This window comes from Amblyomma maculatum, chromosome 7 (genome assembly GCF_055883805.1).
Source record: "Amblyomma maculatum isolate TAMU_Amacu chromosome 7, ASM5588380v1, whole genome shotgun sequence".
Lineage (NCBI taxonomy): Eukaryota > Metazoa > Arthropoda > Arachnida > Ixodida > Ixodidae > Amblyomma > Amblyomma maculatum.
Window position 1 is genome coordinate 64,925,258 of NC_139350.1, and position 27,035 is coordinate 64,952,292.

At 46.5% G+C, this 27,035-nt stretch overlaps 1 protein-coding gene across 2 annotated transcripts in view; it reads left to right on the forward strand.

The window, feature by feature from the left end:
* LOC146183573 (uncharacterized) overlaps positions 1 to 27,035 on the forward strand; it is a 90,705-nt gene that overhangs the window by 29,311 nt on the left and 34,359 nt on the right. For both annotated transcript variants that reach the window (XM_084609155.1, XM_084609154.1), the window contains exon 3: positions 24,038 to 24,232. In XM_084609155.1, coding sequence (XP_084465281.1) covers positions 24,038 to 24,061 — 24 coding nt within the window. In that variant the 3' untranslated portion in view covers positions 24,062 to 24,232. The remainder of the gene's footprint in view (positions 1 to 24,037; positions 24,233 to 27,035) is intronic.

A 27,035-nucleotide genomic window follows, 5' to 3' on the forward strand; every position in this document is an offset into this window, starting at 1 on the left:
AGGGTGGCAGACGGATTTCTTTGCATCGTAGTTTGAATATCGTAGCCGAGTAGGCGTGTGTGGCCTTGTTCCTTTCCACTTCTTATAATACTCCTTGAGCTTCAGCCTTGCGTACTGCTGTTCGTCAAGCGGCATGCTGTGATATTCCCATGCTTTCTCTTGGTTACAGATAGCACCGTCTCCGACCTGTGGACTCTGCGATGCTAGTTCTGCAATGCGTGCCAGCCCGCCCTTGTCGATGGAACATGCCTGCAGTATGTTGCAACTGGTGTGGTCAGCATTCCATGTACTTACTTGGTTTGGTTTGGTAAAACTTTATTTCCCACAGTAGGGGTCCTGGAGGACACTTGGCTAGGCGCCAGGTGTAGAGGGCAGCTCCCACGTCGGCACAGAGAGCCCGAAGCTCTCCGCTGCCGCGCGGGCCTCCTGGACAGCCCGAAGTTGATCATGTAGGGAAGCACTTTTTAAAAATTTGTCCCAACGTTCCTTGTTCTTGGCGTAGGCGTCGCTCGATGCACAACCACACAGCATATGGTTTAAGTCTACACGATCACTGCACCGTTCACACACATGTTGTCCGTCGTAGTCTGGGTCGATGTGCTTCATGCGCCAGGGGTTGGGGTATGATTTCGTTTGGAGCAAGCGTAACGTGACTGATTGGCTGCGGGTTAATTTCTTATCCGGGAGGGGAAATGCTCGTCTGCCTAGATAAAAGTGCTTAGTGAGCTCGTTGTACGTGAATAATTGATCTCTGTACTCGATATGTGGAGTAGGAGGGGAAACCGGAGGGACGCGGTCGATGAGTCCTCGCGCCGCCTCGTGTGTGATCTCATTAAGATTCCGCAGGCCGCCCCCTAAGCTGCCCATGTGTGCGGGAACCATACGATGGAGTGATCGGTGATGTTACTTACTTGCATTTCCCGAAATTTATACGAGTCACTGCCTTTGGATCATCCGAAAGTATGTATACAATCGGACTGGGATGTACAGCGCAAATGCAACACATGGGATGAGAAAAACTCTTCTCCGATCGAGTGCATAGTTGAATGGAATCTCGCTGTCATTTTTATCGTTGTTCTCGACTTCGACACCACTATTTAGTAGCAGTGGTAAACTTTAACCAGCTGGAAATACCAGTATAAAAAGGCCGGTTGGAGCCTGTAGTTTGTACGAAATTGCCTCTCTATCCTGGATTTCAAGAGGTCGGTTAGTGTATCCGGAGGGCAATTGTTTTGCCATTTTCGTTGCCTTTATCGGATGTACAAACATGAATTCGGTGTCCAATTGATGCAGGCAGCTTGGCACTGCTAATCTATTATGAAGCTCCGGTGCGGTAGCCAGCCCGGGACTAACCGGGAAATAGAACCTCAACCGGCAAGGCCAGCTATTCATCACAGCTCTCAAGCGACTCGCTGCCGGCCTACTGGATTAGTCATGCAACCGTGGAACCCAGGTATATTTTCAAGTAAACTTCTGTACTTAGGAGTGCCAGGAGGTAGAACGCCCGCGCAAAAAAAAATGCTCTCCACATCTCCCGACGCAGTCCTGCCTCTATTTTTGCTCCTAAAGTTCAAGGCTCAAAGCGCAAGCTGTGAAATTCCTGGTATTTTTGCATAGTATTTTTCTTCCAGCTGCTCTAGCTGCAGACAGTTGTTGTGTCGAATTCCTGTAGATTTTTTTTTTTTTTTTCAGAAAACATCTCACGGCGTCCTATTCGATCGATGCTATTTCTACTTGCCTTGTTGTGCTTATCATTGTAGACAAGCATGTAGACTAGTGTCAAAACAATAAACACTCAGTGCTGCGTTCGTGATTCCATCTTTGTTCAGTCATTGCCCTTGTGACTAGGTCAGCATGCACCGAAAACAAAGTTTGCTAAGTAATTATTTCCTCAGCTTTAGGGGAAACAGGCCAGCTGTGAAAGCTGAAAAGATATGAACTGATATCCCTTCATATTGTTTCGCACAATCATGCTGATGATGTGTTGCATTTTCAAAGATTTAAGCAGTCTGCTTGCCAGCGTGAGACAGAACATTTATTGCGGACTGCATATTGGTTGTGTAGTGTCAAAATAGACACATGCATCTCAATTTCAGGACATTCAATACCTTCGGTGGGTCACAAAATACTCATATTAATCGCAATGTACAGGGGTGGAAGTGCTGCTCCAATTGCTCCATTCTGCTCCAAACCACTATACCTGCTCCATCCTGCTCCAAAATGCAATATTGCTCCAAAACTGCTTCAAACTGGCTGTTTTGATGTTCTGCCACCAAATTTAGCTGAACATAGGAACAATGTCACAGCACCGGAGGCAAAGATATAACGCATCTTGCACTGGGCTTAATACAAATGAAATTTTTGCAAGGGAAGGAAGCTTAGAGCGTAATAAATATTTGTTTGCAAGTAAATTTCAGAGTGTCAGATGGTCGCTGAGGGTAACAAACTGGATTCCAAGGGAAGGAAAGCGTAGCAGGGGGCGGCAGAAAGTTAGGTGGGCGGATGAGATTAAGAAGTTCGCAGGGGTCAAGTGGATGCAGCTAGCACAGAACCGGGTTAAGTGGAGAAATATGGGAGAGGCCTTCGCCCTGCAGTGGGTATAATCAGGCTGATGATGATGATGATGACGTAGCACCCGCTCTTAGCCTTTTGAATCACCAGTGGAGAGAAGCGAGATCAGCAAACGAAGCAGGTAGCACCAACCACTGTGGGCCATTAGGAAGAACACTTGTCCCGCTGCAAAGTCTGCAAGAGTTATCTAATGGTTCTGCTGTGAAAACAAGCAGGTACTTCACCATCGAGCCTCTTTGTCAGTGGCAAGCTTGCCAGGCCTACGGCAGACAAAACCATACTTGAAGCGTTATGGGTTGGTACGGCAAAGCTGTGAATCACTAGGAAGCTTCTCAAGATTGTTGGAAAGGCATATGGGGTTTATCGCCAAAATATTAAAAATGAGCTCCAGCATTGCTGAAGCAAAGAATGATGAACTATTGGCAGCAGGCAGTGAAGTAAGATGTAGGATGGAAAGGCTACCCCTCAACGCCATCTCTCTATATCCCAAAGCTGCTCCAAAATGCCCGATCCTGCTTTCACCCCTGTAGACCCCCATCATATCTACAAATGGACAAGACGATCGAGGTTGTGCTGCAGTCATCAAAACTGCAATTTTCAAAGGTGTTTGACCTTAGAAACGTGCTCCAAAATATAATTCAAATGCTCCAAAACTCTTGTTTCGTTGCTCCAAAGCTGCTCCAAAATGGCTTTACTACTGCTGCCAAAGCTGCTCCAAAATGCTTGAGCCTGCTTCCACCCCTGAATGTACAAACAGGACCAGGAACGGGCATGGGTCATATCGTCCTTGTCGGGTTTTAATGAGCTATTTGTCATCTTGTTTTGGAAGAATGCAGGCAGCGGCATCAGCAGTAGTGGAGTGCCTCCTAGAGGGCCCTGCTAGGCAGTGAGAGGAAAATTGCTAGTAAAACCTCTTTACAAGAGACACTCAAGGGACCCGAAAACACTGTCTCTTTTAACCAAGGTCTCTCGTAAACAAAAATTCGTACCAACTAGTATGTGCAGCACTTTAGATTTCCATAGCAAAATTCTGTTCCTCATTAGCGTCCTTTTACGTTGCAATATGTCACCAACTGAGGAGTGCCACCCCTTGACTGGAAAGTCAAAATGTCCCCGTTGTATCAGCCACACAGGAATGTGACATCAATGGTTGAAACTGCGGGGACATTTTGATTTTTCAGTCAAGAGGAGTCACTCCTTCTTTGTTCCTGACATATTGCAACATAAAAGGACACTAATAAGGAACAGAATTTTGGTATGGAAATCTAAACTGCCACAGATACGAATTGATGAGTCAGCTGCGTTACATGAGCGTACCTGGGTTAATTGTATCTCTTCTAAATAGTGATGAAGTTACTTAGGACCCGGAAATGTTGCCCTTAGTAACAAAGTGTACCCAACCAGTGTAACTTAGTAACCAACCAAACCATTTTCAAGTGCCTTTTATAACTGAGTGTCTCTTGTAACACGATTTTACTGTAATTGAGTGGTAAAAAATTGTTTGCTTATGTCATAATTAGCACAGTTTTCTGCTGTAGTTGCACGAAGTAAGTGCTTACATTGACCATATTTGTGGCTTTGCGATAGAATGCTTGCCTGATGATCATAAGGACCAGCACAGTGAGCCTAGCTTTGCCATATGCTACTTCCTGTTCCCGTGAAATTTGACTTGAGCTAAGTTTAGGCAGGTGGCATAGAAAGGACAAGTCTGGGCTTAATTTGAGGCCTTAAAATGCTGCATTAGCTCTGATATATTCTGCTTGTGTGCTTTGAACGCTTTTTGTACGGTGGTACGTTTTCTTATTTCTAAGTGTAGGGAACTGTTTAGCACGTCCTTTATCACCATAGAAGTTTGTTCAGGGGTCTGTTGATTAGCTCTTATTGTTTATGCTCATGCTTTGCCAATAAAGCGTCCAGTGCAGGGAACAAAAGGACTGTTACGTATACATAATTGCAAAACAGAACAGGTTTATTTTGAAGAAGCCCCTTGTTTATTAACCCAGAACAACAGAGATGCCTTTTTAATTATGAAATGGGCCCTTTCATTGAGATAATAAATAATGCACTACAAAAATGTATGGCTGTTTGCAGTTGTTGCAGTTTGATCCGATTCATTTAAGACAAGTCCTCAATGCTGGTGGCACAAAAAGAGGTTTATATGATTTTGTGCATTGGCATGCGTAAGTTAGCAGCTGTTTTTCATCTTCTGGTTGTGGACAAAAAGTGTAGGTTAGTTTGCATAAATACAGAACTGTACACCGCAGCATATAGAAAATACTACAGAAAATAGTCATTTTTTATTTTTGGGCCTTGATGCAGATTGCAGTAGAAGACAAATAACGAAGGCTTGCACAGAGCTTCATGAGATGAGCAATTAGGTGAATACTTCCTGTTTTCTTTTATGAGAGCCGCAACTTTCGCAGTTCAGCTGTGCCTACAAATTTGGTTATAGGCAAAAGGAAAAACCACAATGGCAAGCGGTGCATTTTGTGATAACTGTCTTCACACCCCTGCATTCATCTTTATCATGCACTGAATGCAGTGCCATGTGCCACAGGTGACAGTTATAAAACTGCCATTGTTGAAGCCAGTCTTATTTCGTTAGAGCAGGGTTCTCAAGTTCTTTTGCTCAACAGCCTTTGGTATTTTCCACGGTACCACTCACGGATGGATGATGGATGATGGATGGATGGATGATAGTGGCTCTGCCCTTTGAATCGGGCGGCAGCTTGCGCCGCCTAGCCAAAAAATTAAAAGAAATGTATTTATCTCTTCCCCATTTTTAGCTTCTAATTCGCCCGTATCTGCCCCCCTCCCTTTTTTTCCTCTCTTTATTCTCTTGACTTTTTCCACACACTGTCACAAAAAGGCAATGTTGCTTGCATATGAACTCCTGGTTTTCTTTTTTCTATTTATTTTGTAAGCATTTTTTTAATGTTGCTTGTATATGGACTCCTGGTTTTCTTTTCTTTCTATTTATTTTGTAAGCATTTTTTTAATGTTGCTGGCATATGAACGCCTGGTTTTCTTTTTTTTTCTATTTATTTTGTAAGCATTTTTGTTTTCTTGAGTTTGGCTACCTGCTTTGACGTGCATCATGGCACGATGCCAAGATCTGGGCTGCGGATGATGGCTACGCTGATGGTGTGAAACTTAAAAACAAGCTAGGATAAGGAAATATAATGCTCTGAAATAGGTTTAAAAGACCCGTGCATTGTGCCTGACTCACTAGAATAGCAAGGAGTGGTCAGGAGCACTGGGGGAAAAGGGGTGGGGAAGACAGGGAAAAAGCTGTCTTCCCTTCTGCGGTATGACGCAGGTATGAAAAATACGGTTCACTGAAGGCAATACTAGTGCCAGTAAGGCTTCAGTATCGCCAATGGAGGTGGCACTGCCCACCTAGTGCTGTTTTGGCTGCAGATGGTTCATTGAAAAGCCATGAACTGGTATGTGGCTGGCTGCAAAACTTAATTTGCCGTGGCACTGTAGGTTAAAGTTCATGTTCCTTTGCTGCCATGAGAGCTTTGACACATCTTTTAGCCGTACATGCTTACTAGAGCTGGTCCTCAGCATCGTCAGCATCGCATGCAGGTGCGTGGTGTGTGCATCCAGGAAGTGTTCTCAGGTCCAGGGTTTTCATGATCGTTTATCGTCCGGTACGTGTATTGTCTGCCGAGAGTCCTTTGCTGGAGCTGTCTATCAGTTGAGGTCCTCTTCGGTACTTCTATATGCGTTCAGTATCCTGCATTTCTTGAAAGCACGACCAATGTGCTCCTTGGGAATACTGGTGAAACGTCTGTGGCTCAGCTGTAGGGCATGGCAAGCACGACTGGAGAGGCCCGTGAGCGACCTGTGCAATGTGCCGGGTGATCCTTTCTCTATCCGCATAATTCATAGCCTGAGCCTCTTTGAGAAGCTAAACCCTCAAAACTGAACCAAACCTTTCTTTATTCTTCATCCCTACATCGTGCGAGGTTTGGTTGACCTTCCGGCCGTGTGTGCGTCGCGGGCACCGTAGTTGCGAGAATCGTGATGAAACCGAAGCCACCGAAACAGTCAGGTAATACCACCTCTAGATAGTGCCTTCTCTCGCTGAAAGCCTGATGCTGATGGCGTTGAGTGATAATGAGGCCAGAACTGTGAATTTAGGGTTTGGATCTGCATATAATGGAAGGCAGAAATCTGACATGATAAAATTGGGGGAAATAACCTCATATTATATGCGGGTTTTTACGATATTTTATTTCAGTATTGTCTCACTAGCCAGTCAGATGGCATTTGTTCCAGCAGATATAGCACTCACTTCTCCTCATGCTTCTACACTTTTTTTCTTTGGCTTGCTTTGCATCACCATGCAGAACCAGCTTTTTTTTTTTTCGAGCCTGCAGCATTTTTGCGGAGATATGTAAATACAAGTTTACATTTCACTTTATCCGAGAGGGATAATTAGTGTTTTTCAAAATTGACACATTGTCACTACATAAACATTCTTTTTCTTGGACTATCACAGGCTTTTCACTAATCTTCTCAAGTCGCAGAACACTTTGATGGTACACATTACATGTGTAGAGTCTAAATATTGTCCAAAGTAAAGCCTGTATGCTATTTGTTATTAGTGTTAATACAATTCAGACTGGCCCAGGACAATTTATTTATATACAGTCGTGCCCCATTAATATGACCCCCGTTAATATGGACGACCCGAATTATGGACAGTTTTTCTGGGTACGAAACCTTTTCAATGCATTTATGCCTTGTTAATATGGAAACTCGTTGTCCGGACAATGGACAGGGGAAGAATGCATGCGCCCCACTTGGGCCCATGTATTTTTGTCTCGTTAATATGGACAGTGCTTGAAAAGAAGCAGAGGAGTCCAAACGCAAGTTAAAGAACGGCGTGCCACCCGCGAACCTACGCGACAGCCAATACGGTGGGATGCCTGAACGAGTCTTGTGGGGTTGCAAAGAACCAAAGCGGGCGTGTCGCCGTTCTAAGGAAAGTGGGTGGGTGGGGGGGGGGGGGGAGCGAAAGAGCGGAGAAGAACGTACACAGCAAACCAAGGGTCAGCGTAAGAGAGTCCCTGAAAGGGGGGAACCAGGAGATTTCTGGGTGCAGCGGAAGTGCCCCCTCAGCCGGGAAAACAGCAACATGTGGTTGCAATAAATTCTGCTGAACGTGAACAGAGAGGCCGGTAAAAGCGTAAGAAAGAAATGACAGGAAGAAAGACAAGTGCCTACAGTGATGGTGGGAACTGAAATTTTCTTTCCCAAAGCGCAATGTGTGTTCTATGAAGGCGTTAACGCTTTTCGGTGAGAGTTAAGGCACACTCACAGAGTAGAGTGACAAAAGAAAGGCGACGTACGAACGCGCAGCCGGGACCGGGCGTCCCGTCTTGGACGCGCTTCTCTCTCATATGCTCCTGGTTTTTATCCGTGTTGCGCTGCCGAACTGCCAAACTTTGCACACTAGGCGGTCCGTATGTCGGCTTCGCTTTGAGTCAACGATGCGGCCTTGACAAGGTCTGAGCTCTTCGTTGTCGGCTAGCCGTCGTTCTAAACTGTACTTCAGCTTGCAGTGTTTGTTTTATGGGAACACATAAAAACTGCGCCAAGAAGATGGGATGTTCGATAGCCCTCTGCATAGCAGCTTGCCAACTTGACTCCCTTGCTTCCTTACAGAAACAGTACAAGGCAAAAAAGAAAAGAATCAGAAGAACGGAAAGGCAGAAAGGTTAATTAGGCAGAAAAGTGCACAGCATCAGGAGCTGTAACCCTCAACTTGAGTCTGGCTTTTGGCATGGCGGGAGTTAAATGCAAAAGAATAGAGTTGAACGCAGACGCGAAGAAATCTGTGAATACAAGCGGCAAAAACCATCTCAGTCAATCCAAGCTGCGAGGGACTAGTATCGACAGCTCAGCTGTTTCCTCGCCTCAGGAGAATCTCAAGCAGCTACTTAGCGGCTACTTTGCTCAGTGAAGAGGCCATTTTGGAAGTGACGGTGAGAAGAGAATCAGACGCTGATTCATCGGCCAGTGAGGAGTTCGTCCTCGAAAGTTCGACCAACACAAAACCCAACATCACGGCTGTCATGGTAAGCGAGTCGCTTCAGACTGCACTACAATTTTTTGAAGACAACAATGACAAGGATAATGCACTGAAAATTGCCGGTGTTCTGTGAAACTAAGTCCAGTGCACACCGTTATGTACAAAAACAGTCGTTAATTACAATTCTCTTTTCTCAATAAAATCCTTTTTGTTTTTTTCATGACTCGTTATTATGGATGACTCGCTTTATGGACAGTTTTGGTCGGAAGCCAAAGTGTACATATTAACGAGGCACGACTGTACTTCCATCTTAGATTTTATTGTGTTATGCTTAAGTTCAGTAAAATAGCTATCCATCGTGGTCTTCGGCGCTTGAGATCCTTTGACATGCAATGTCTCAAACGAAGTGGTACTGTTGTTACCGCCGTGTCAAAGCAAAACAGGTCGTTGCCATGAATAAAAGTTAATGCAAATGCTCAGAAATCGCATATTCCCATTTTTGTTGGGAATACCGCAGCTACTAAAACATATGCCACCGCAGACTGCTTCATATAGCAGAATGCAGTTTGAACAGACCACTCTATGCCTACTATGCCATCTGTATGCACGATAGAGTTGTGTGAGTACGTTTTTTTTTTGCTTTTAAACCTCTGTCGCATTGTCTCAATGGTAAGGGCGCTCGACTGCTGATTTCAAGAATGGGGGATTCAGTCACAACTGTTTCGAAAGGCGTTCCTCTGCTGTGGGATTTGACTGCACAATAAACAATCCCATGTGGTAAATGGGGTGTTAATAATAAAAAAAAACGACACCAAAACCAGCCTCTGCAATCATCCGTCATAGCCGATGCCGCTGTCATGCGTTAAACCCGGGCCAGTATGCATTTCTTTTTGTTGTTGAAGGCTTCTGTGCATTCGTAAAAGTTTTAGTGAGCACATTTTGCTTTAGAGAAATGCTTGAATGTTTGGGAAACATATTCCCTGCACCTAATTGTTACCCTAAATATTACATACTACACCTAGATCAATGTACTTTACTGGTAGCCTATTATAATCATTATAATCCCTTTTCGTCCAAGTGCTGTCTTCCGAGCAAACTCATCATTTCTGACAAGGGGAGTAAAACAGCTTCATGCAGGCTTAAATATCATTGTTTAGTTCGGGAATACATACATTTTTATAGTCACATGATAAGATGACCTCCATTTCTTTCGGAATAGTTTTATATCTGTCATCTGTTTTGGAAGCAACCCTAATATTTTACTTCGCATAAGATTTAGCCACTGCTAAATAATTAGTGATAAAGAAATTTCCAACCTGTAAAATTGCTTTCCAGAACATGACAGTGCCCATGCGCAGTTTCTAACGATGTCTTCGCAGTGAGTAATTCGTAGCTTGCACTTTAACGTTACTGAAAATTAATCGCTGATTATTGTAAATTCTGTCAAGTATGTAAAAGTTCTCTCACATGGTGAAATTTATTCGCATTGCAAAACAAATAATTACACTACTAATTTACTGGTATATATTAACATCACTCACATCAGAAATCCCTTATACTTTCCTTGGTTTCAGGAAATAATTTACAGTTAGTGGCGTATGCAATAATACACAATCACGTTCTATGACAGTGGCTGCAAAAAGCATCTCGGCAAATTCAATCCACTCAGCGCTGTACACGTGAACAATAAACTTTCCTGTGCGGCGAGGTTTCCTGTATAGTGTCGGCGTGATCTCATTTTTGGGGAATACTTGTGCGTGGTTGTCTGGGCCAGAGTTGATGTGCACTCAGTCTAAAGCAACTCACCATGCAGTGCGCTGCCAATGCTACACTTAACCTGCTTAATCCTTGAGTCAAGTACGATATAATGAACCAGGCTTTCTCGATTTAATCTAAAGTACTGCAGGTCAGAGCACGAACCTTGTATCTACGTGGGCTTGACACTAAATTCGCCGGTCTCACTCGCATGAGACACGCGCAAACTGTTTATACGTCGATAAGAAAAACAAAGCTGTCATTTGGCAGGCCCAAGCATTAGGCGCGTGAGCGCGGTACAGCGCAAGAAACGTGCAAAGTAAATCTAGAAGACTGGTAGTTGCATGCGTTGTTTTCCTAAAATTAGCTCTTCTTCTGCTGCATTGGCAAAATCCTTGGATTTTTTTTCTGCATTATTGCAGAAATACTGCAGAAGACACGTTTTCATCACCAACAAACCCGCCGTAAATTCGGAAGCACACCTACGCAGTGTGCGTTTCTGCGAGCGCCGCCGGCTGCCGATCCACACTACCGGAGTGACGGTGGCGCCACCTCTAGGTCGATCTCGCGGCGAATAGGCAACTTACCCTTGCAGTTATGGTAACAGCTGTTCTGCTTGAGTAGACAGCAACATACCGTTATTGAATTACTGCAGTTTACCTTTGGTTGTGAGCACCAGCTAACTCCAACTTAAATCGTAGGGCAAATGCATATTTAACATATGTGATGAAGGACTGTGATGTGGACTGAAAGCTGCAGGTCTTGACTACTGGTTTCAACCTCCATGGGCTGCTAGAGTGCTGCCTGAAACAACTTGCGCAGCCTGAGAAATTCCATCCCCAGTAGCAGATAACTTGCCACTTGCATTAATGTGCCCCCCCCCCCCCCCCCCCTCGCCACATGTATCAGTTTTTTTATATCGGCATTGCTCATGGCTCAGTCACTCCAAAGCACACTTATCTCTTGCATGCCGTGTGCGACAAAAACGCTGAAAAAAAACTGCTTTCATGTTCCATTGAAGCTGACGACAGCGGCGCCACTCGGCCTGCTGGAGAAGCTCATATTGTCGATGTCGCGGAGCTGGCACTCCGCATAGGATAGGCCGGCGAGTAAGCTTATCATGGTGTTTCCAAGACCAGATTGTAGGGGAGCGTTAACATTATCTTAGCTTGAATAAGTCTAATAATATCTGACAGCTTAGTCAAGCTGGTTTGTAGATGGCCTGTTTGGCTGGACTAGCTGAAAACACAAATGTTTTGAAGATGGCAGTGAGACTTGCAGCCATAACTCACATGCATGTGCCATTTTGATTGTTGAAGGGGTCAGTTTCGAAAGATACATTGATTGAGGTGAGGTCTTATAGAAGATCTACTACTGCCTCGTTGTACGTTGCATATCCTGCCCATATGTTTTCTTGCTTCTTTAAATCCAACAAATATTTCCTGAGGGCTACCTCTTTAGATGCCATTGGCAGGACGCCTGCCATGGCGAAGCGCAGTGCAATGCTGTAGTCACTGTGGCCATACTGCCACCCGCAAATTTCGCACAAGTGCGGTGGGCAGCAGACAACGCACCGAGCTGTGCCTCCATAGCTGCAACAAAGCTGCGCATCAAAGCTTGGGGGAAGTGTGCTGAGAAAGAAAAAACTTAAAAAACTCGCTTCATGCTTGTTCGCTGCGGCTGTGGCACACTTTGACACTGCATGTCTTCGATTGTGAACCAGGGTACAGTGTGGTGTGTCGTGTGTGCATATAATTGCAGAGATTTGTAAGCTCACATTTTGTTGACATGCCACATTTGTCGCAAATGGCCATTTCCTGTCTAGGGAACATGTCTGTGTGCGGCTTCCTTGTGGTAAGCTTTGGCAGAAGGGGCGGTGGGCTGCATCTTGTTTGGAAGGTTTGAGATAAACCTGAGTGGTGTAAGGTGTTTATTGGAGCACCAAGACCGTATGCAATGTCCGCAAACCAAAGCGACGGGGGTAGCGTTCGAACCAACAGCTTGCCAACAGTGCAGTGCCAACAAGGCTCCGGCTCCACTTCGTCTACCTCTTCGGGTTGGCGCGCGAGCTGATGGCAATCGGGATTACTGCAATACCCCCCGGCTGAAAAGGAGCCATCCTGGTGACTCATGGTGAGGAAAGGGTAGGGGGATCATAATACGGCTTGAGGCGGTCGACATGTACAGTTTCTCGGCCGCGGCGGCGATGATCTGGAGATGGGTTCAAGGGCTCTACTACGTAATTGACGGGAGAAGATTGTTCGAGAATACGGTAAGGTCCATGATAGTGCGATAGGAGTTTGGATGAGAGGCCGGGTGCTGAGGAAGGCACCCAGAGCCAAACGAGGGCACCTGAGGGATATGAAGGCGCTGGATTTGTAGGGTCCCGGTTATGCTTTTGTTGAGCCTGGTTCTCCGTTGTGAAGGAGCGCGCCAATTGTCGGCATTCTTCAGCAAATGTGTGCGCTTCAGACAGTAGAGTGGTCTCTGAAGCATCGGGGTGGTAGGGCAGGATAGTATCCATGGTGGACGTGGGCTCATGACCATATAAAAGAAAGAAGGGGGAGAACCCAGTCGTAGTCTGCGTAGCCGTATTGTAGGCGTACGTTACGAAAGGCAGCACTTGGTCTCAATTAGAGTGAGCGCTATCAACGTACATGGCTAGCATATCTCTAAGAGTGCGATTAAATCGCTCAGTCATGCCGTTCGTTTGGGGGTGATACGCTGTGGTGCTCCTGTGAATGATCTGGCACTGTTTGAGGAGGGCTTCGACAGTGTCGGAAAGAAACGCACGTCCGCGGTCACTGATCAATTCTTTCGGTGCGCCGTGACGAAGAACGAGGCGATACAGAATGAACGAAGCAACATCCCTTGCGGTGGCAGACTGCAAGGCCGATGTTTCCACGTAACGGGTTAGGAGGTCAACGGCTACGATGACCCAGCAGTTGTTAGCCGAAGTGGTCGGAAGCGGGCCATACAGATCGATACTGACACGGTCAAAAGGGCGGCTGGGGCAAGGCAATGGCTGCAACGGAGTGGCTGGCTGAGGGGGTGGACTCTTGCGACGTTGGCAGGCGGTACAGGATCGGATGTATTGATGAATAAACCGGTACATACCGCGCCAGTAATATCTCATACGCAGTCGAGAATAGGTTTTCATAACACCTGCATGGCCGCATTGGGGATCGACGTGGAAAGAGGCGCAGATTTCAGCACGGAGATGTGGAATCACGAGAAGCCACTTTCGCCCTGTAGGATGGTAATTGCGGCGGTATAAAAGTCCATCACGAGTGGCGAAGTGGTGGGCCTGACGACGAAGTGCACGTGACGGAGACAGCTCTGCGGGCATAAACAGGAATGTTAAGAGGGAGGATATCCATGGATCCTTCTGCTGCTCAGATTTCATGTTGGTAATGTTGAGCGGTGATATATCGTAGGCACAAACGAAGCCAGCCGTTGAGTCGTTAGGAAGCGGTGAACGGGAAAGGGCATCAGTGTCGGTGTGCTTGCGTCCAGATCGATATATGACGTGGATATCATACTCCTGAAGACGTAACGCCAAGCGGGCGAGGCGGCCGGAGGGGTCTTTGAGGGAGGATAGCCAACAGAGCGCGTGGTGGTCGGTAACAACGTAGAATGGGCGACCGTAAATATAAGGACGAAACTTGGTAATGGCCCATATGATGGCCAGACACTCCTTTTCGGTCACAGAATAGTTCGATTCCGCTTTCGTGAGGGTACGACTAGCGTACGCGACGACATACTCGGAATATCCAGGTTTCCGTTGAGCAAGAACAGCGCCCAGACCTACGCCGCTTGCATCAGTGTGTATTTCGGTCGAGCAGGCAGGGTCAAAATGGCGGAGTATAGGGGGAGAAACCAGTAGACGGCGTAGTGTACTGAACGCAGCATCACAGGCTGGTGACCAAGAGGAGAGGTTTGGGCCTCCGGCAAGAAGTTGCGTTAATGGGGCAATGATACTGGCGAAGTTGCGGATAATACGAACATAGACCGACAAAACTGCGAAGTTCTTTCAAGGTTGTGGGCTTGGGGAAGTCTGCGACGGCACGAAGTTTGGTAGGATCCGGTAGTACGCCATCCTTGGATATGACATGACCAAGTATTGTGAGCTTGGTAGCGGCAAAGTGACATTTCTTCAAGTTAAGCTGTAGGCCGGCTTCAGTAAGGCACGTAAGGACACGCTGAAGGTGCAGAAGGTGGGAAGGGAAATCTTTCGAGAAAACGACAATGTCATCTAGATAACAAAGACACGTTTCCCATTTGAGCCCACTGAGAATGTTATCCATCATTCTCTCGAAGGTGGCGGGGGCGTTGCACAGTCCGAATGGCATCACATTGAATTCATACAAGCCATCGGGAGTGATGAAGGCTGTTTTCGGGCGGTCAGCGGAAGCCATCAGTACTTGCCAATAGCCAGAGCGCAAATCTAGCGACGAAAAGAACTCCGCTCCTTGCAAACAATCTAGCGCGTCGTCAATTCGTGGTAGTGGGTAAACATCTTTGCGGGTTATCTTATTCAGACGCCGGTAGTCCACACAGAAGCGGATCGTGCCATCTTTCTTCGTCACCAACACTACGGGGGAGGCCCAAGGGCTATGCGATGGTCGTATGATGCCCCGCTGAAGCATATCGGCGACATTGTCACGAATGACGCGGCGCTCAGTGGGCGACACGCGATATGGTCTCTGCCGCAGGGGAGCATGAGAACCAGTGTCGATTGCATGAGAAATGGTCAAGGCGCGGCCGAAGGAAGGCTGGGACACGTCAAAAGAAGCACTGAGGCGCTGAAGGAGGGCGACTATTTGGTCCCGTTGGGTGGACGGAAGGTCGGTCGCGATAGCTCGATGAAGGGCGTCGACAGGAAGCTCTTCACTTGTAGCAGCACAAGACGTCAGGGCAGCGACGTGAGGAAAAACTTCAGGTTCGGAGAACATGTAAGTGCGATCAGGGTCCAGCTCTTCAGTGTAGCCGAGGCACTCCCCGCGAAGAACAACCGTCTGGCAGGGAAAAGGGTTGGAAGCATAGATGACACAGCTGCCATCAGAAATCGTTAGAATGGCGAAAGGAAGAAGGAGGCGGTTATGGTGGGCGGAGGCGAGTTTGGGCGTGAAGAGAACAGGACTAGGGAGGGCAGATGTCGAAATAAGGGGAACGAGAACAGAAGAAAATGGAGGAATGTCGGTGTCTGCAGCTACAAGGAGTTTAGCAGGGCGCACAGGCGGGTCACACAGGGAAACATTACACACAGGGGAAAGCTCAACTTCAGCACGGGCACAATCAATCACAGCACTGTGAGTTGACAGAAAGTCGTAGCCGAGGATGATATTGTGGGAGCAGGCGTAAAGCACCACCATCTCGACGAGATACATAATGTCTTTGATGCAAACTCGTACCGTGCACGCTGCCACAGAGGTGATGCACTCTGAACTGGCTGTACGAAGCGAAAAGGCAGAAAGCGGCGTCGTGACCTTGCAAATTTTGCGGCGAAGGGCATCACTAATTATGGAAACGGCAGCACCTGTATCCACCAGCGCAAGAACGGGAAAACCTTCTACGAACACTTCAATGACGTTGGCGGGAGAAGGCGGAGGACTTAACGAGTTCGTCAAACGCGCAGTTCTTGCCTCCGGAACTGCGGCATTCAGTTTTCCCCTTGTGTAGGGCCCTGTCGCCGGAGCATTGGCGAAATGGAACGTCGGCGAGGCGAAGGCGAACGGCGTGTCGAGTACTGAGCCCGAGGTGGAGACGATCCAGAAGAGACGTTGCTCAAGGGCGGCTCGGGATCGTAGTAGTACTGACGGACTGTGTTCTCAGGATGAAGCGGGCGCTGACGGCAAAGGCGAGCGACGTGACCCAGGAGCCCGCAAGCATAGCAAATTGGGCGATTGTCAGCGGTTCGCCATGGGTTCATAATGCGGCGTCGCGGTCGAGGGATCGGAGACTGAGGGGCCATGAAACGAGGTGGAGCATAAAATGTAGGGCCGTTCTGGTAAGACGATGTAGGAAGCGGACCGCGCGTTCCTGCGGTTACTTGCGCGTAAGTGAGTGGGGCTTGCACAGGAGCGATGGGAACACTAGAAAGCAGCGCTTCGGCGACTTTCTCCTCGATAACTTGGCGGATAGCCGGTGATATGGATGGGGCGTTGGCCGGCACTAATTACGAAGTGCAGAGGGTCGGCTGAACTGGATGGAGGAGGGACAGCTGGCGTGCATCTTCTTTGCGGATGAAGTCTTGGATATTCTGCATAAATTGAGACTGTTCCGCCGCCGACGTAGCCAGTGCCAAGCCAGCAATGCCGGCAGGTGCAGCAGCCCGCCGCGTAGAAGCGCGTTGCTTTTGTAGCTCGTCAAACCTCTGGCACGGGGTTATAATGTCGGATACGGAAATAGGGTCCCTGGCCGACATCATATAGTACGCATCATCAGTGAGACCTTTTAGAACATGTGTGACTCATTCGGGCTCGGGCATGGACGGATTGACCCGCTTGCAGAGGTCAACCACGTCCTCAATGTAGCTCGTAAACGTTTCCTCGGGAAGTTGAAGCCGTGCATTGAGGCGTTGTTCGGCGCGGAGTTTGCGTACCGCAGGACGGCCGAAGACATCCGCGAAGTTCTTCTTGAAGACAGACCACGTCGAAAGATCGGCTTCGTGGTTTCGAAACCACAGATTTGCCACGTCCGTGAGGTAGAAGAGGACATTGCTCAGTTTTATGGAATCGTCCCAGCGGTTGTAAGTGCTGACGCGCTCGAAAGAGGCCAGCCAGTCGTCAACGTCATGGTCGTTGGTACCACTGAAGAAAGGTCGGTCACGGGGGCGTTGTGCCCCGGGACAGAAGATGGTGGCAGGAGTGGCAGGGATGGGCGCCGATGGTTTGCTGGGAGCGTCCTGCATGGTTGTGACCAAAGGCGGTATAGCGTGCGGTTCCAAAGTTCTAGGGTGAAATTTTCGAGGAGGTCTGGGGCGACGACCGAGACACCTCCACCAAGTGTAAGGTGTTTATTGGAGCACCAAGACCGTATGCAACGTCCGCAAACCAAAGCGACGGGGGTAGCGTTCGAACCAACAGCTTGCCAACAGTGCAGTGCCAACAAGGCTCCGGCTCCACTTTGTCTACCTCTTCGGGTTGGCGCGCGAGCTGATGGCGATCGGGATTACTACAGTGGTCTTATTCTGCACGACTGCATGGCAGAGATGGTAGGTTATGCAGCATTATCTGTGGTGAACTAGGAATTTATCAGTGCAATGTCTGTGGTACGAAGGCGGGTTGCAAGGAGGGTCTCCACATTTGTCTGTAAATATAAATAGTATTCGGAATGGATACTAGTTGCATGAAGTATGTTTTGCAAGAATGTTGACCTGTCATGCTGCGATATTTCTCTTCAGTGACCTGAAAATGTTCAAGGTGCTTCTTTTGGGTGGAACTCACTCATTAACATACCCATTATCATGTTTACAGCTGCCTTGTTTACTTTATTTCTTGCATGTATGAGTGGTTCATTGTTGAGCCCTGTTTGTAGGGTTCTTAAGTTCTGTGACCAGTAGTAGTGATTTCGGGCGACGGTCGATGGGGCAATGCTCAGCTGTTCGCAGAGGCCGATTTGTCTTTTCCTTGCATCAGTTTCTTTCTGCGAAAACTGCTTTCGTATCTTTTTGGGGCCGTCACTGGCTGCAATCATCGCTGAATCGCGCGTACAACTTCGAAATAAGATAATCCAGACCAAAACAATACTTTCCTGCACGCACGTATGGCAGGAACAACTGACTGGGAAACAACAAACAACACTGAGAGGGAAAAAAAGGCAAGCGGCTAGGCCTGCTGGCTACTGCATATTACTGTGCAGCTTTGTGGTGGCACTAGTATCTGGCGCTAGAGGCTGAGTACAGTCTGAGAAGTGATCATAAACATATTAACCTGCAGTTGGAGGTCCTCTTCAAAAGGAAAGTGTGGGAGGGACAAAAAGGAAATGCACAGTTAAACAAGGAATTAATAAAGCTAATACTAGCACCAGTTATAAAGGAAGCGATAGAGAAATGTCCCATGGCAAAGTGGGATTATAAGCAGGTAGAGGCAGTCATAAGTATGAAAACTAAAGTGGGCTGTGCTGATTCCACAGGTAGTCAAGCTGGCTGATTCATCGCACGGGACATCATGGGAGGCGGAGCGTCCATTTTGTTCACTGCCAACAGTAGCGACAACCTCCAGACTGTATAAAAGGGACAGTCAACCACGCAGCAACTTCAGGGGTTTCAATAGCACCTTCCGAAATGCAATGCGCAGCCCTATGCTTGTCTTCATGCAGGTTGGTGACAGAGGGTTTTTTCTAAATGCCTGAGAATCAGTTGTGTTGGATTAGCGGTGCTGCCAAGCCCCTGTTTTTTATTGTTGCTGCTGGGAATCATTTTATGCTATGTGTTTGCTACTACAACTGAGCAGTTGCGATATGGAAGGAAATTCTTGGCCTAAGATTGACGATGCTCTCAGGGTGGTTACTGAAATTCAGGTCACTCAGACTTCTTCAAAATGGATTACAGGATGAGCAAGTGAGGCTGACAGTTATGGAAGGAGGGCTCACATCACTTAGTTTACTAAGGAATGTGGAAAAGTGCGAGGTAACCACTGCTGCCGCACAGAAAGAAACTCCACATATAGCCAGAAAAATAGATTATCTAAAAATAGGAGCCGCCACAATAAGCTTGTTATCCTTACCTTAAAGGAAGACGAAGAAGATATACATCCTTGGAAAAACATTTCACAGAGAGCATGTTTAAGGACGCATCATGATCGCTGCAGAGACCTGGTTGCAACTCTTGGTAGTCATGACTCCTAAGTAGTTTGTGTAGTTTGTGTCTTATAGCATACTTATCGTGATGGTCGCAGTGTGGGCGTAGCTTTAGTAATCAAAAACAGTATTTCATTTCAAAAACGCAATGGCATAGTTGGGCATGAAAGTGTATGGTGCACCCTGAACTCGTACAGCACGTCACTTCTGATAGGTCGGGAGTACAGGCGTCCTAACACTGGTGTCGAATACATGATACAATTGCATGATTTCCTTCACACCACGCTGAATGACAGAACCAAAGTGATACCGTATTTTCTTGCATAATGCTCGCACCCGCCACATTGGGCGTCAAAAATCTGAATTTGTTTTTCCTCGCATAATCATCGCACCACCAATATTACCACCGCGAGAGTCGTCTGCTAGTAGTAGCAAGTGCCATCTTTGTAGCGGTATTGAGCCTAGCTGGCCTTGTTGTGTGCGGCATTCAGGCCAACACTGCATCCAAGCAAAACATAAAATAAAAATAATCTCAACAAAAACAACTAGAAGATCAAAAGAAAAAAAGGGAAAGATGGAAGATAACTGCTAAGAAAACTGCCAAAAACAAAAATAGAATGAAATGAAATTTAAAAAAAATGATGCATCGGAAAAGTAACGAAATGCAGAACAAGCTGATAACGGGACTAGGTACGGGACTCGCAATGCTTTCGCATTTCCGTACGTAAGAAGACTTAAAGTGTACCCCTGTAATTCTGTTTATTTGGCATTTTTTGTTTAAGGATTATAGTGCACGCCATTATATTACCATTTTTTTTTTCACAGCGAGTATCAAGTTATCTTTGCGTACACTGTGCACATTGTGTTCATACCGACCACAAAATGCCAAGGAGCGTGTGTACGTTCCTCTTGAATGAATTAGAGGGCGTTTCTTTTTCGCTCGTTTAATTGTTACCCCTCCCCACGGGTAGCGTACAGCCACCGAGTATTTATTTCACAAGACTGCAGGCCCAACTGGCCCACACGGGGGAGGGCGAGAAGAAATGGAAACATAACATATGAAAATAACGATAATTACACATTATCTAATCGACTTCCATGCGCCTCCCCTTTGTTCTTTTTCTCTACAGCTTGCAATGAAAAAAGTATAGAGACTTCAGTGCAACCTGCACCGCATGTTTGGGACGTAAAAAATTTAAACTGGTTTATAGGAAAGTTGGGGCAGTATCTGTCACATTTCTCTGTCGACTCCTAAGCTGCACCATAAAGCTAGGGAGGAAGGTGGGAATCAAAGAAGGGAAAAAAAGAGTGCCGCGTTGGAGGGCTGGGGAATTAGTTTCGACTATGCGTTGACGTCACGCAACATAATGGCGCATTTCCGTTTCATCTCCATTGAAACGCGGCCGCCCACGCTCAGGTTCGAACCTTGGTCGTTTCAGTGGCCTAGCGTCGTCACCACTGAGCCACTACGGGTGTGTTTGGCTCGTGATCTCTGTTGGTTGTAGGTATTTAAGCTAAAGCGGGTAATATGGAAAACAGTCTGTGCAGACTGGGGCTTAGTGCTCGGTGGGGACACGAATGCATGGTGTTTTGAGTCCTGGTGTAGACATGATTTTTTATATTAACGAGTGGCACTGCAACTAGCAATTCGCAACTAAGCTATGTTTCCGGTAACACTAGAAAAATTAAAGGTAGAATGAGAGGAAGAAGATGGCTTACGCGGTATGAAAGAGCACTGAACAAGGATAGAGGTGGGGAAGCCTCAGTTCGCAGGTCGAGCCAACGTTTTGACAAGTGGACTTGTCTCGTCTGGGCCGAGCGATCATCACTGGCAGGGGTTTAAATATGCTTTTGCTTCTGAAGAAGAAAAGCTAAGGAGGAGGAGAATGAGTGAGAAGAATGTATGTCAAGGACTGTAGAGGGGGAGGGTGGGTAAGAAAATAGGTCAAGGGAAAAAAGATAAATAAATATAAAAAAATGTTTCTTCAGTATGTATTTCTCAGCCTGGAACCAATTATCCTGTGGCCTGAAAAAGAAATAAAAGTAGCAGTACCAGGAAAAACTACAATGCGGGTGGATTAGTCACCACTTAAGCAGGTTACCTGCAGACACACCTTTCTTAAAAAGGGACAGGCTTTGCAGAGGGTCCTGATAAGGAATTATCTGCAGGGGAACAATTCTTAAAATTTTCTTCAAAGGAGGGGGGGAGGACAAAGAAACAATAATAACAGCACTGTGAACCACAGCTGGCACACTCAAAAAAAGAAAAAGGTTAAAGGGCCAGCTCAAGTAGGAAAGTAGGCAGTGATAACAAGGAAATGTGTTTGGAGGAATAGGTGCAGTTTATGCTATTGTGGAGGGAGAATAGAGTGTACATACTGTGAATAAACTGTACATTTAATGCTATGTGGGATTGTTTCTCCGAATAGTTTTGGTACAGAGGGAATATATTTAAGGGATTCTAACGTTCATTGAGAGGTATTTATTTCTGCTGGTTTCAATTTTCTAAATTTATGGATTAGATAGGCCTCTCTATATTTTCTGTCCCTTGTAGAGAGAGAGGCATATTAATATTATTAATAGATGCATATATAGAGGCATCTGTTCCCGTAGAAACATGACTTCATGAGGAGAAACATGGTGGCTTCTTTTGCTGTGCCTTAGGGACATAGGGATGAACCACTTGATAACTACAACTATAGTGAAAGCTGGTTAATTTGAAATGGCGCCATGGCTGATGCGGCGGCTGGCGGCGCCAGAGGGCAGGGTTGGCGGCTGCGGCAACCTGCCCTTCCGTGCAACCTCCAAAGATTGCAACTAAATACCCATTAATTCAACCTCCGTTAATTTGGTAATACCGATAAGTATTTCTGTCGGCGTGGTCCCAGCTAACGCTCATGAAAGGCTGTGATGTCGGATGGGGCGCTACAGGTTTCCGAATATAAAAAACCAAATCTTTACGCGGGAAAAACACTTTTCTTTTTTTTCTACAGTCATTCATTGTTCCACCCATAAGTCATCAACGAAAGCATGCGGTCTGTCGCGATCGTAACGCCGGCTTTAAGCATTGTTTGCTTCAAAAGACGCACTATTGTGCGTTTCAGTGATTGTGCGGCAGTGGATGACACCTGCCCCTAATGCGACGCAAAGTGAAAACGAGGCTTGCACAACAGGACGAGCGCTGGCACGCTGCCAAGTTGCCCTCCCTTCCCCCCTCGGCTCCACTTTCTTTTTTCCGATAGAGCTTGAAAAGGTTTAAACACCGTGATATTATCACGGCGCAGTGTGTTGGTGCACTGCCAAGAAATGTGTGGTGGAATTGAGTGACGGCGTGAAATGGAGGGATGCACTAATGAACACATTTTCTTTTTTTTTTTTTTCAAATTCTCAGTGACAAAAGTGGAGGGTGGGTTCATTATTGGAAGGGGTCATTACGTGAGTAAAGACAGTAACTTTACTATAATGCAAATCGCTCTTTTCAGTTTTTTCGAGGCCATTCAGTAATTCAAACTTTTTTTCTGGTCCCATGATGCTCAAAATAACAAACTTTCGCTCTGTTCGCTTGCTTAATAGCTGGCCAGGTCTGGGAAAGCAGCATGAGCAAAAGCATAGTGACTGTAAGCCATCGCAATGGCTTCTTCACATGTCACTGGTGTTAGGGGGCAAAGCATCTTGAAACAGTTAAGCAAGTAATCCCGGCTCGTCATTCCTTCTGCGAACCAGATCTGTTGCCAAATCTCTGCCCTTAGGATAACGCAAATACGAACTGAATTCAGCTATAGATAAAAAAAGAGATAAATGCTCATCTACACTTTATGCAGTGAAAGTCTCAATTTTAAATGCTTTTGTGTCTCACTCGGCAGTTAATTTTTTAAATATTAGGCAATAGAGTCATACGTTTTTCTGCATACATTTTTTGCCAGCATTTTTTAAAGAAGGTATCAATGAGGTTTTACTGTATTCAGAAATTCCCTTCATGGAGGCTCGTTGCGTCCAGGTTTAACAGTACATGCAGAAGTCCCTTTTAGTTAATGTCAAACTCTACTGAAGGAGCCTAAGTTTTTGCAGAGGTCGTTGTTGGTTCCATCTTCACACTACATCAATATACAGCATTGTGCCTGGTATGAGATGTTGAGAGGGGGTGGGGGGAAGAACAGTAAAATGAGGGAAAGATGGCTGCTCAGCATGAAAGACAAGTGAACAAGGGTTGAGGATTAGCCTTAGTTCACAAGGCCAGCCAACATTTCGATAATGGGGCCTATCTTTGTCTGGCTTTTTCTTGCCTCATGGCTTTCTGTCAGTTCTCTTTAACACTGGGGGGTTAGGGGAGAGTAAGTGAAACTTCATAGTGCCATGTTCAAGCTCTCTCAAGAGATAAGCACTTGCTACATTCATTTAGTGCTTTCTTACCTATTCTGCTGCATTTATGAAAATGATTTCTTTTTACTATGAGAACAGCAAGAACAGCAGTTGTGCTAGAAGGGTGTGTTGATGTGACTTAATTCCCGATATTTCCTTGCACACCACCTTTGACCATGCATGAAGGTACTAGCACTTTCACAGCACAAATTTATGCCATATGTTGGCAGCATCTGTTTTGCCACTATTAAAGAAAACACGCTTCCTTGAAACTGCACTGCCGCAATTCTGTTCCTTTAGTAGCAGGGTCACATGGCAGCTGCTTTGTCCGTTGAAATGAGATGCTCCTAAAATGGAAAATGGACAATGCTGTTATGAGCAGCTCTTAAGTTTTCTTAGAAATAAGATTCTAATATTAAAAAGAAAGAATGCTGTTATGGGCAGCTGTCACTGGAAGCATTCAGCTAGCAAGACCATGACAGCACTGCTTGGCTGTTCATGCAGGTCTGCGAAATGGCTTTCTCGTGATCCGATCGTGACAGCCTTCTGGTCACCACCAAGGAATCATCAGTGTTGGCCCCCGTTTCAAGTGATTTCGTTGAACCCTTTGGTCACCGACAACTGCCTCGTCACGAAACTGTGTGACAGCCAGTACGCAATGTTTGACCGTCGTCGAGCAGCACTACGAGCTACAAACAGGTAATTGCGTCAGTCTTCCTCTGGGGCGTGTAACTGGCACGACCATGGCAGCGGCACTCACCTTATAGCTGTTTATGCAGGTTGGTGGAGTATGCTATTATTTTGCCAATGCTTTGTATGCATTGCCAGTTTTGCCTTGTGTGACTTTCGTGTCTGCGTGCTCTCTCTTTTGTAGGAAGATGCCGTAAGCCAATGCATTTTTCATTAAAATGTCATGATACCAATTTTGTAACGTAAACTGCATCTTCTTCCTGATATGCCAAGCAACTAAAACCTAAAGTTTCAGCTGATATCTGAAGCACCTGAACTGGGGCGGCGGAAATAAAGGGATAGCGAGGAAAAGGTAGAGGAATTCAAAGAGGTGAGGGATAGGGAGAAAGAAAAGGGTGGGTAAAAATAAAAAAAATATATACAGTATGGTACAGTATACAGTAGTTTGCTTGAGGCCCACCCGCAAATGTCTTAGGTCACTGAGCACTCGGCACATCGGGCGGGCCTCCGCAATAGCTCTGCATCCAGGCAACTGTTCACAACGCACGCACTGGCACACTGTACAAAACACTGACGCCCACGACAGCCGTCAGTGTTCTACTTAAGTTGAGGACAACCCAGAGGGCTATGGAACGAAAAATGGTAGGAGTAACATTAAGAGATAGGAAGCGTGCAGAGTTGGTCAGAGAAATAACTCAAGTTACCGACATTCTAGTGGAAATTAAGAAGAAGGAATGGGCATGGGCAGGGCATGTAGTGTGAAGAGAGGATAACCGATGGTCGCTTAGGGCAACAAACTGGATTCCAAGAGAAGGAAAGCGTAGCAGGGGGCGCCAGAAAGTTAGGTGGGTGGATGAGGTTAGAAGTTCGCAGGGGTCAAGTGGATGCAGCTAGCGCAGAACCGGGTTAAGTGGAAAAATATGGGAGAGGCCTCCGCCCTGCAGTGGGTATAGTCAGGCTGATGATGATGATTATCCACCAGACTACAAAACTGCAATATAATGGACGACCATGGCATGACCCCTTTAACCATTTCGCTATCACAAACAAACCGGTATGTTCTCTATCGTGCATTCCAAACTTTGCGCTTGAGCGCGAAGCTGGTGCGCTTGGACAGGCTGTGCCATCTGTCAAATCTTTCAGCAAGTTCGTATTTTTGCCTCGCATTGTGTTGGTACGTATATACTGAGATTATGGAGTAACCACACCCACCCCTGCCACCTTTTTTGCGGGGGGGGGGAGGGGGGGAGTGGTCGCTCCGCGCACGCTACTCTATCGCCCTAAGCGCGTTTCGCGGCGCGTGCATGCGGTTACGGGTTCAAGGGTTGTTCTGCCATCTGCCGAAGGTTTGCAGGTTTTTATTTTTTTCTGTTGGCGTGTCTGCTGCGACGCATCACGTTCAGGGGCTCATGCCGTTACCTCTCCAATACGTCGACACATGACTCGATCGCTGCTTTCGCTCTCTCTTGCCGCGCGCTTGCTTGCGGCTAGCAGCAGCAAAGGAGGCTGTTTTAGCCTCTTTCTATCTCCCTTTGTCTTCTCGATTTCACAACGTGCCATTTATCTCCATTGTGTGGCACCGAAACGGAGGGCGCACTTTTGGGCTAGTTGGGCTAGTTGGGCTAGTTGGGCTAGTTGGGCTAGTTGGTGACCAGTCTTAAAATCCATCTTGTTTAGCGCAAAAGGACAGGACACAGAGTAAGAAGACATGTACACCACAAACACTACTCGCAACTGATTTATTGAAGCCTAAACTCTCAGGCCTGATGCGCACAGCCTAGCAAGTGAGGCATGTTAGCGACACCTCAGTTGCTCTGTACAATGCAGAGATGGAATTTCTTTCACGCCATGTGGGACGACTTTCTGCATGCTTTACTCAGATTACTTGCTAAGCTGTGTGCGTGCAGGCCTGTGAGTATATATATGCGCATTTTAGGCTTCAATAAATCAGTTGTGAGTAGCGCTTGTGGTGTATGTGTCTTCTTACTGTGTGTCCTGTGCTTTTGCACTAAACAAGATCAATTTTAACACTGAAATGTGCATATTTCAGTGACTATGTTATCTATGTTATTTGTATAGCAATCATAATCAAAAATAAGTCGCTATGCTCCTTCCCTGAAACCAAGCCAACACTGGGGGTGCGTCACGGCCAGAAACGCCCGACAGCGAAAGGGTTAATGAGCAAGGCTGCATTTTTCATACAGCTACTCTTCTATTGCGGAGGTGTCGAACTAAAACTCGGGCTTGATAAGTGTTCTACAGTAGCTGCTGGATGACCAGATGTAAATTAAGCAAAACTTGAGATCGGTTGAGGAATACCAGGCTCAAAACAAGACTGCTGTGAGGGCACTTCGAATGTGGGTGGAAAATCTGGAAATCTGGAATGGGGTGGAACCCTGATTGTGATTATGAGAAGTGGAAAATAGACAATCACTACACCGTCAACCTCAGCGACTACCTTAGTGAAACGACTTCACTCTTTCTTTTAACTTTCTATCTCCTGCATTTCGTTCCCCCTTTCTCAACTTATGCCTTGTGGCAAATTTCTTGACTAAAAAAAAATATCTGGAAGAGCAGATTGGCCTTGTTGATGAGCTGATGATTGGATTGGGAAAACTTTATTGGCGTTTAGTTAATAGGGACCTTGTAGACCTTGCTATATGGCCATCAGTCAATGCTGATGGCTGCACCTTGGGCTCTGGCCTTGGCCTCGAGGCGAGTTTCCAGGTTGCAGCTGGGCAGCAAGGTTTCTCTGCAGGCCCAGTTGTGCGAGCTGAGGAGCACTGTTGCCGAATATCATGAAACTAATCGG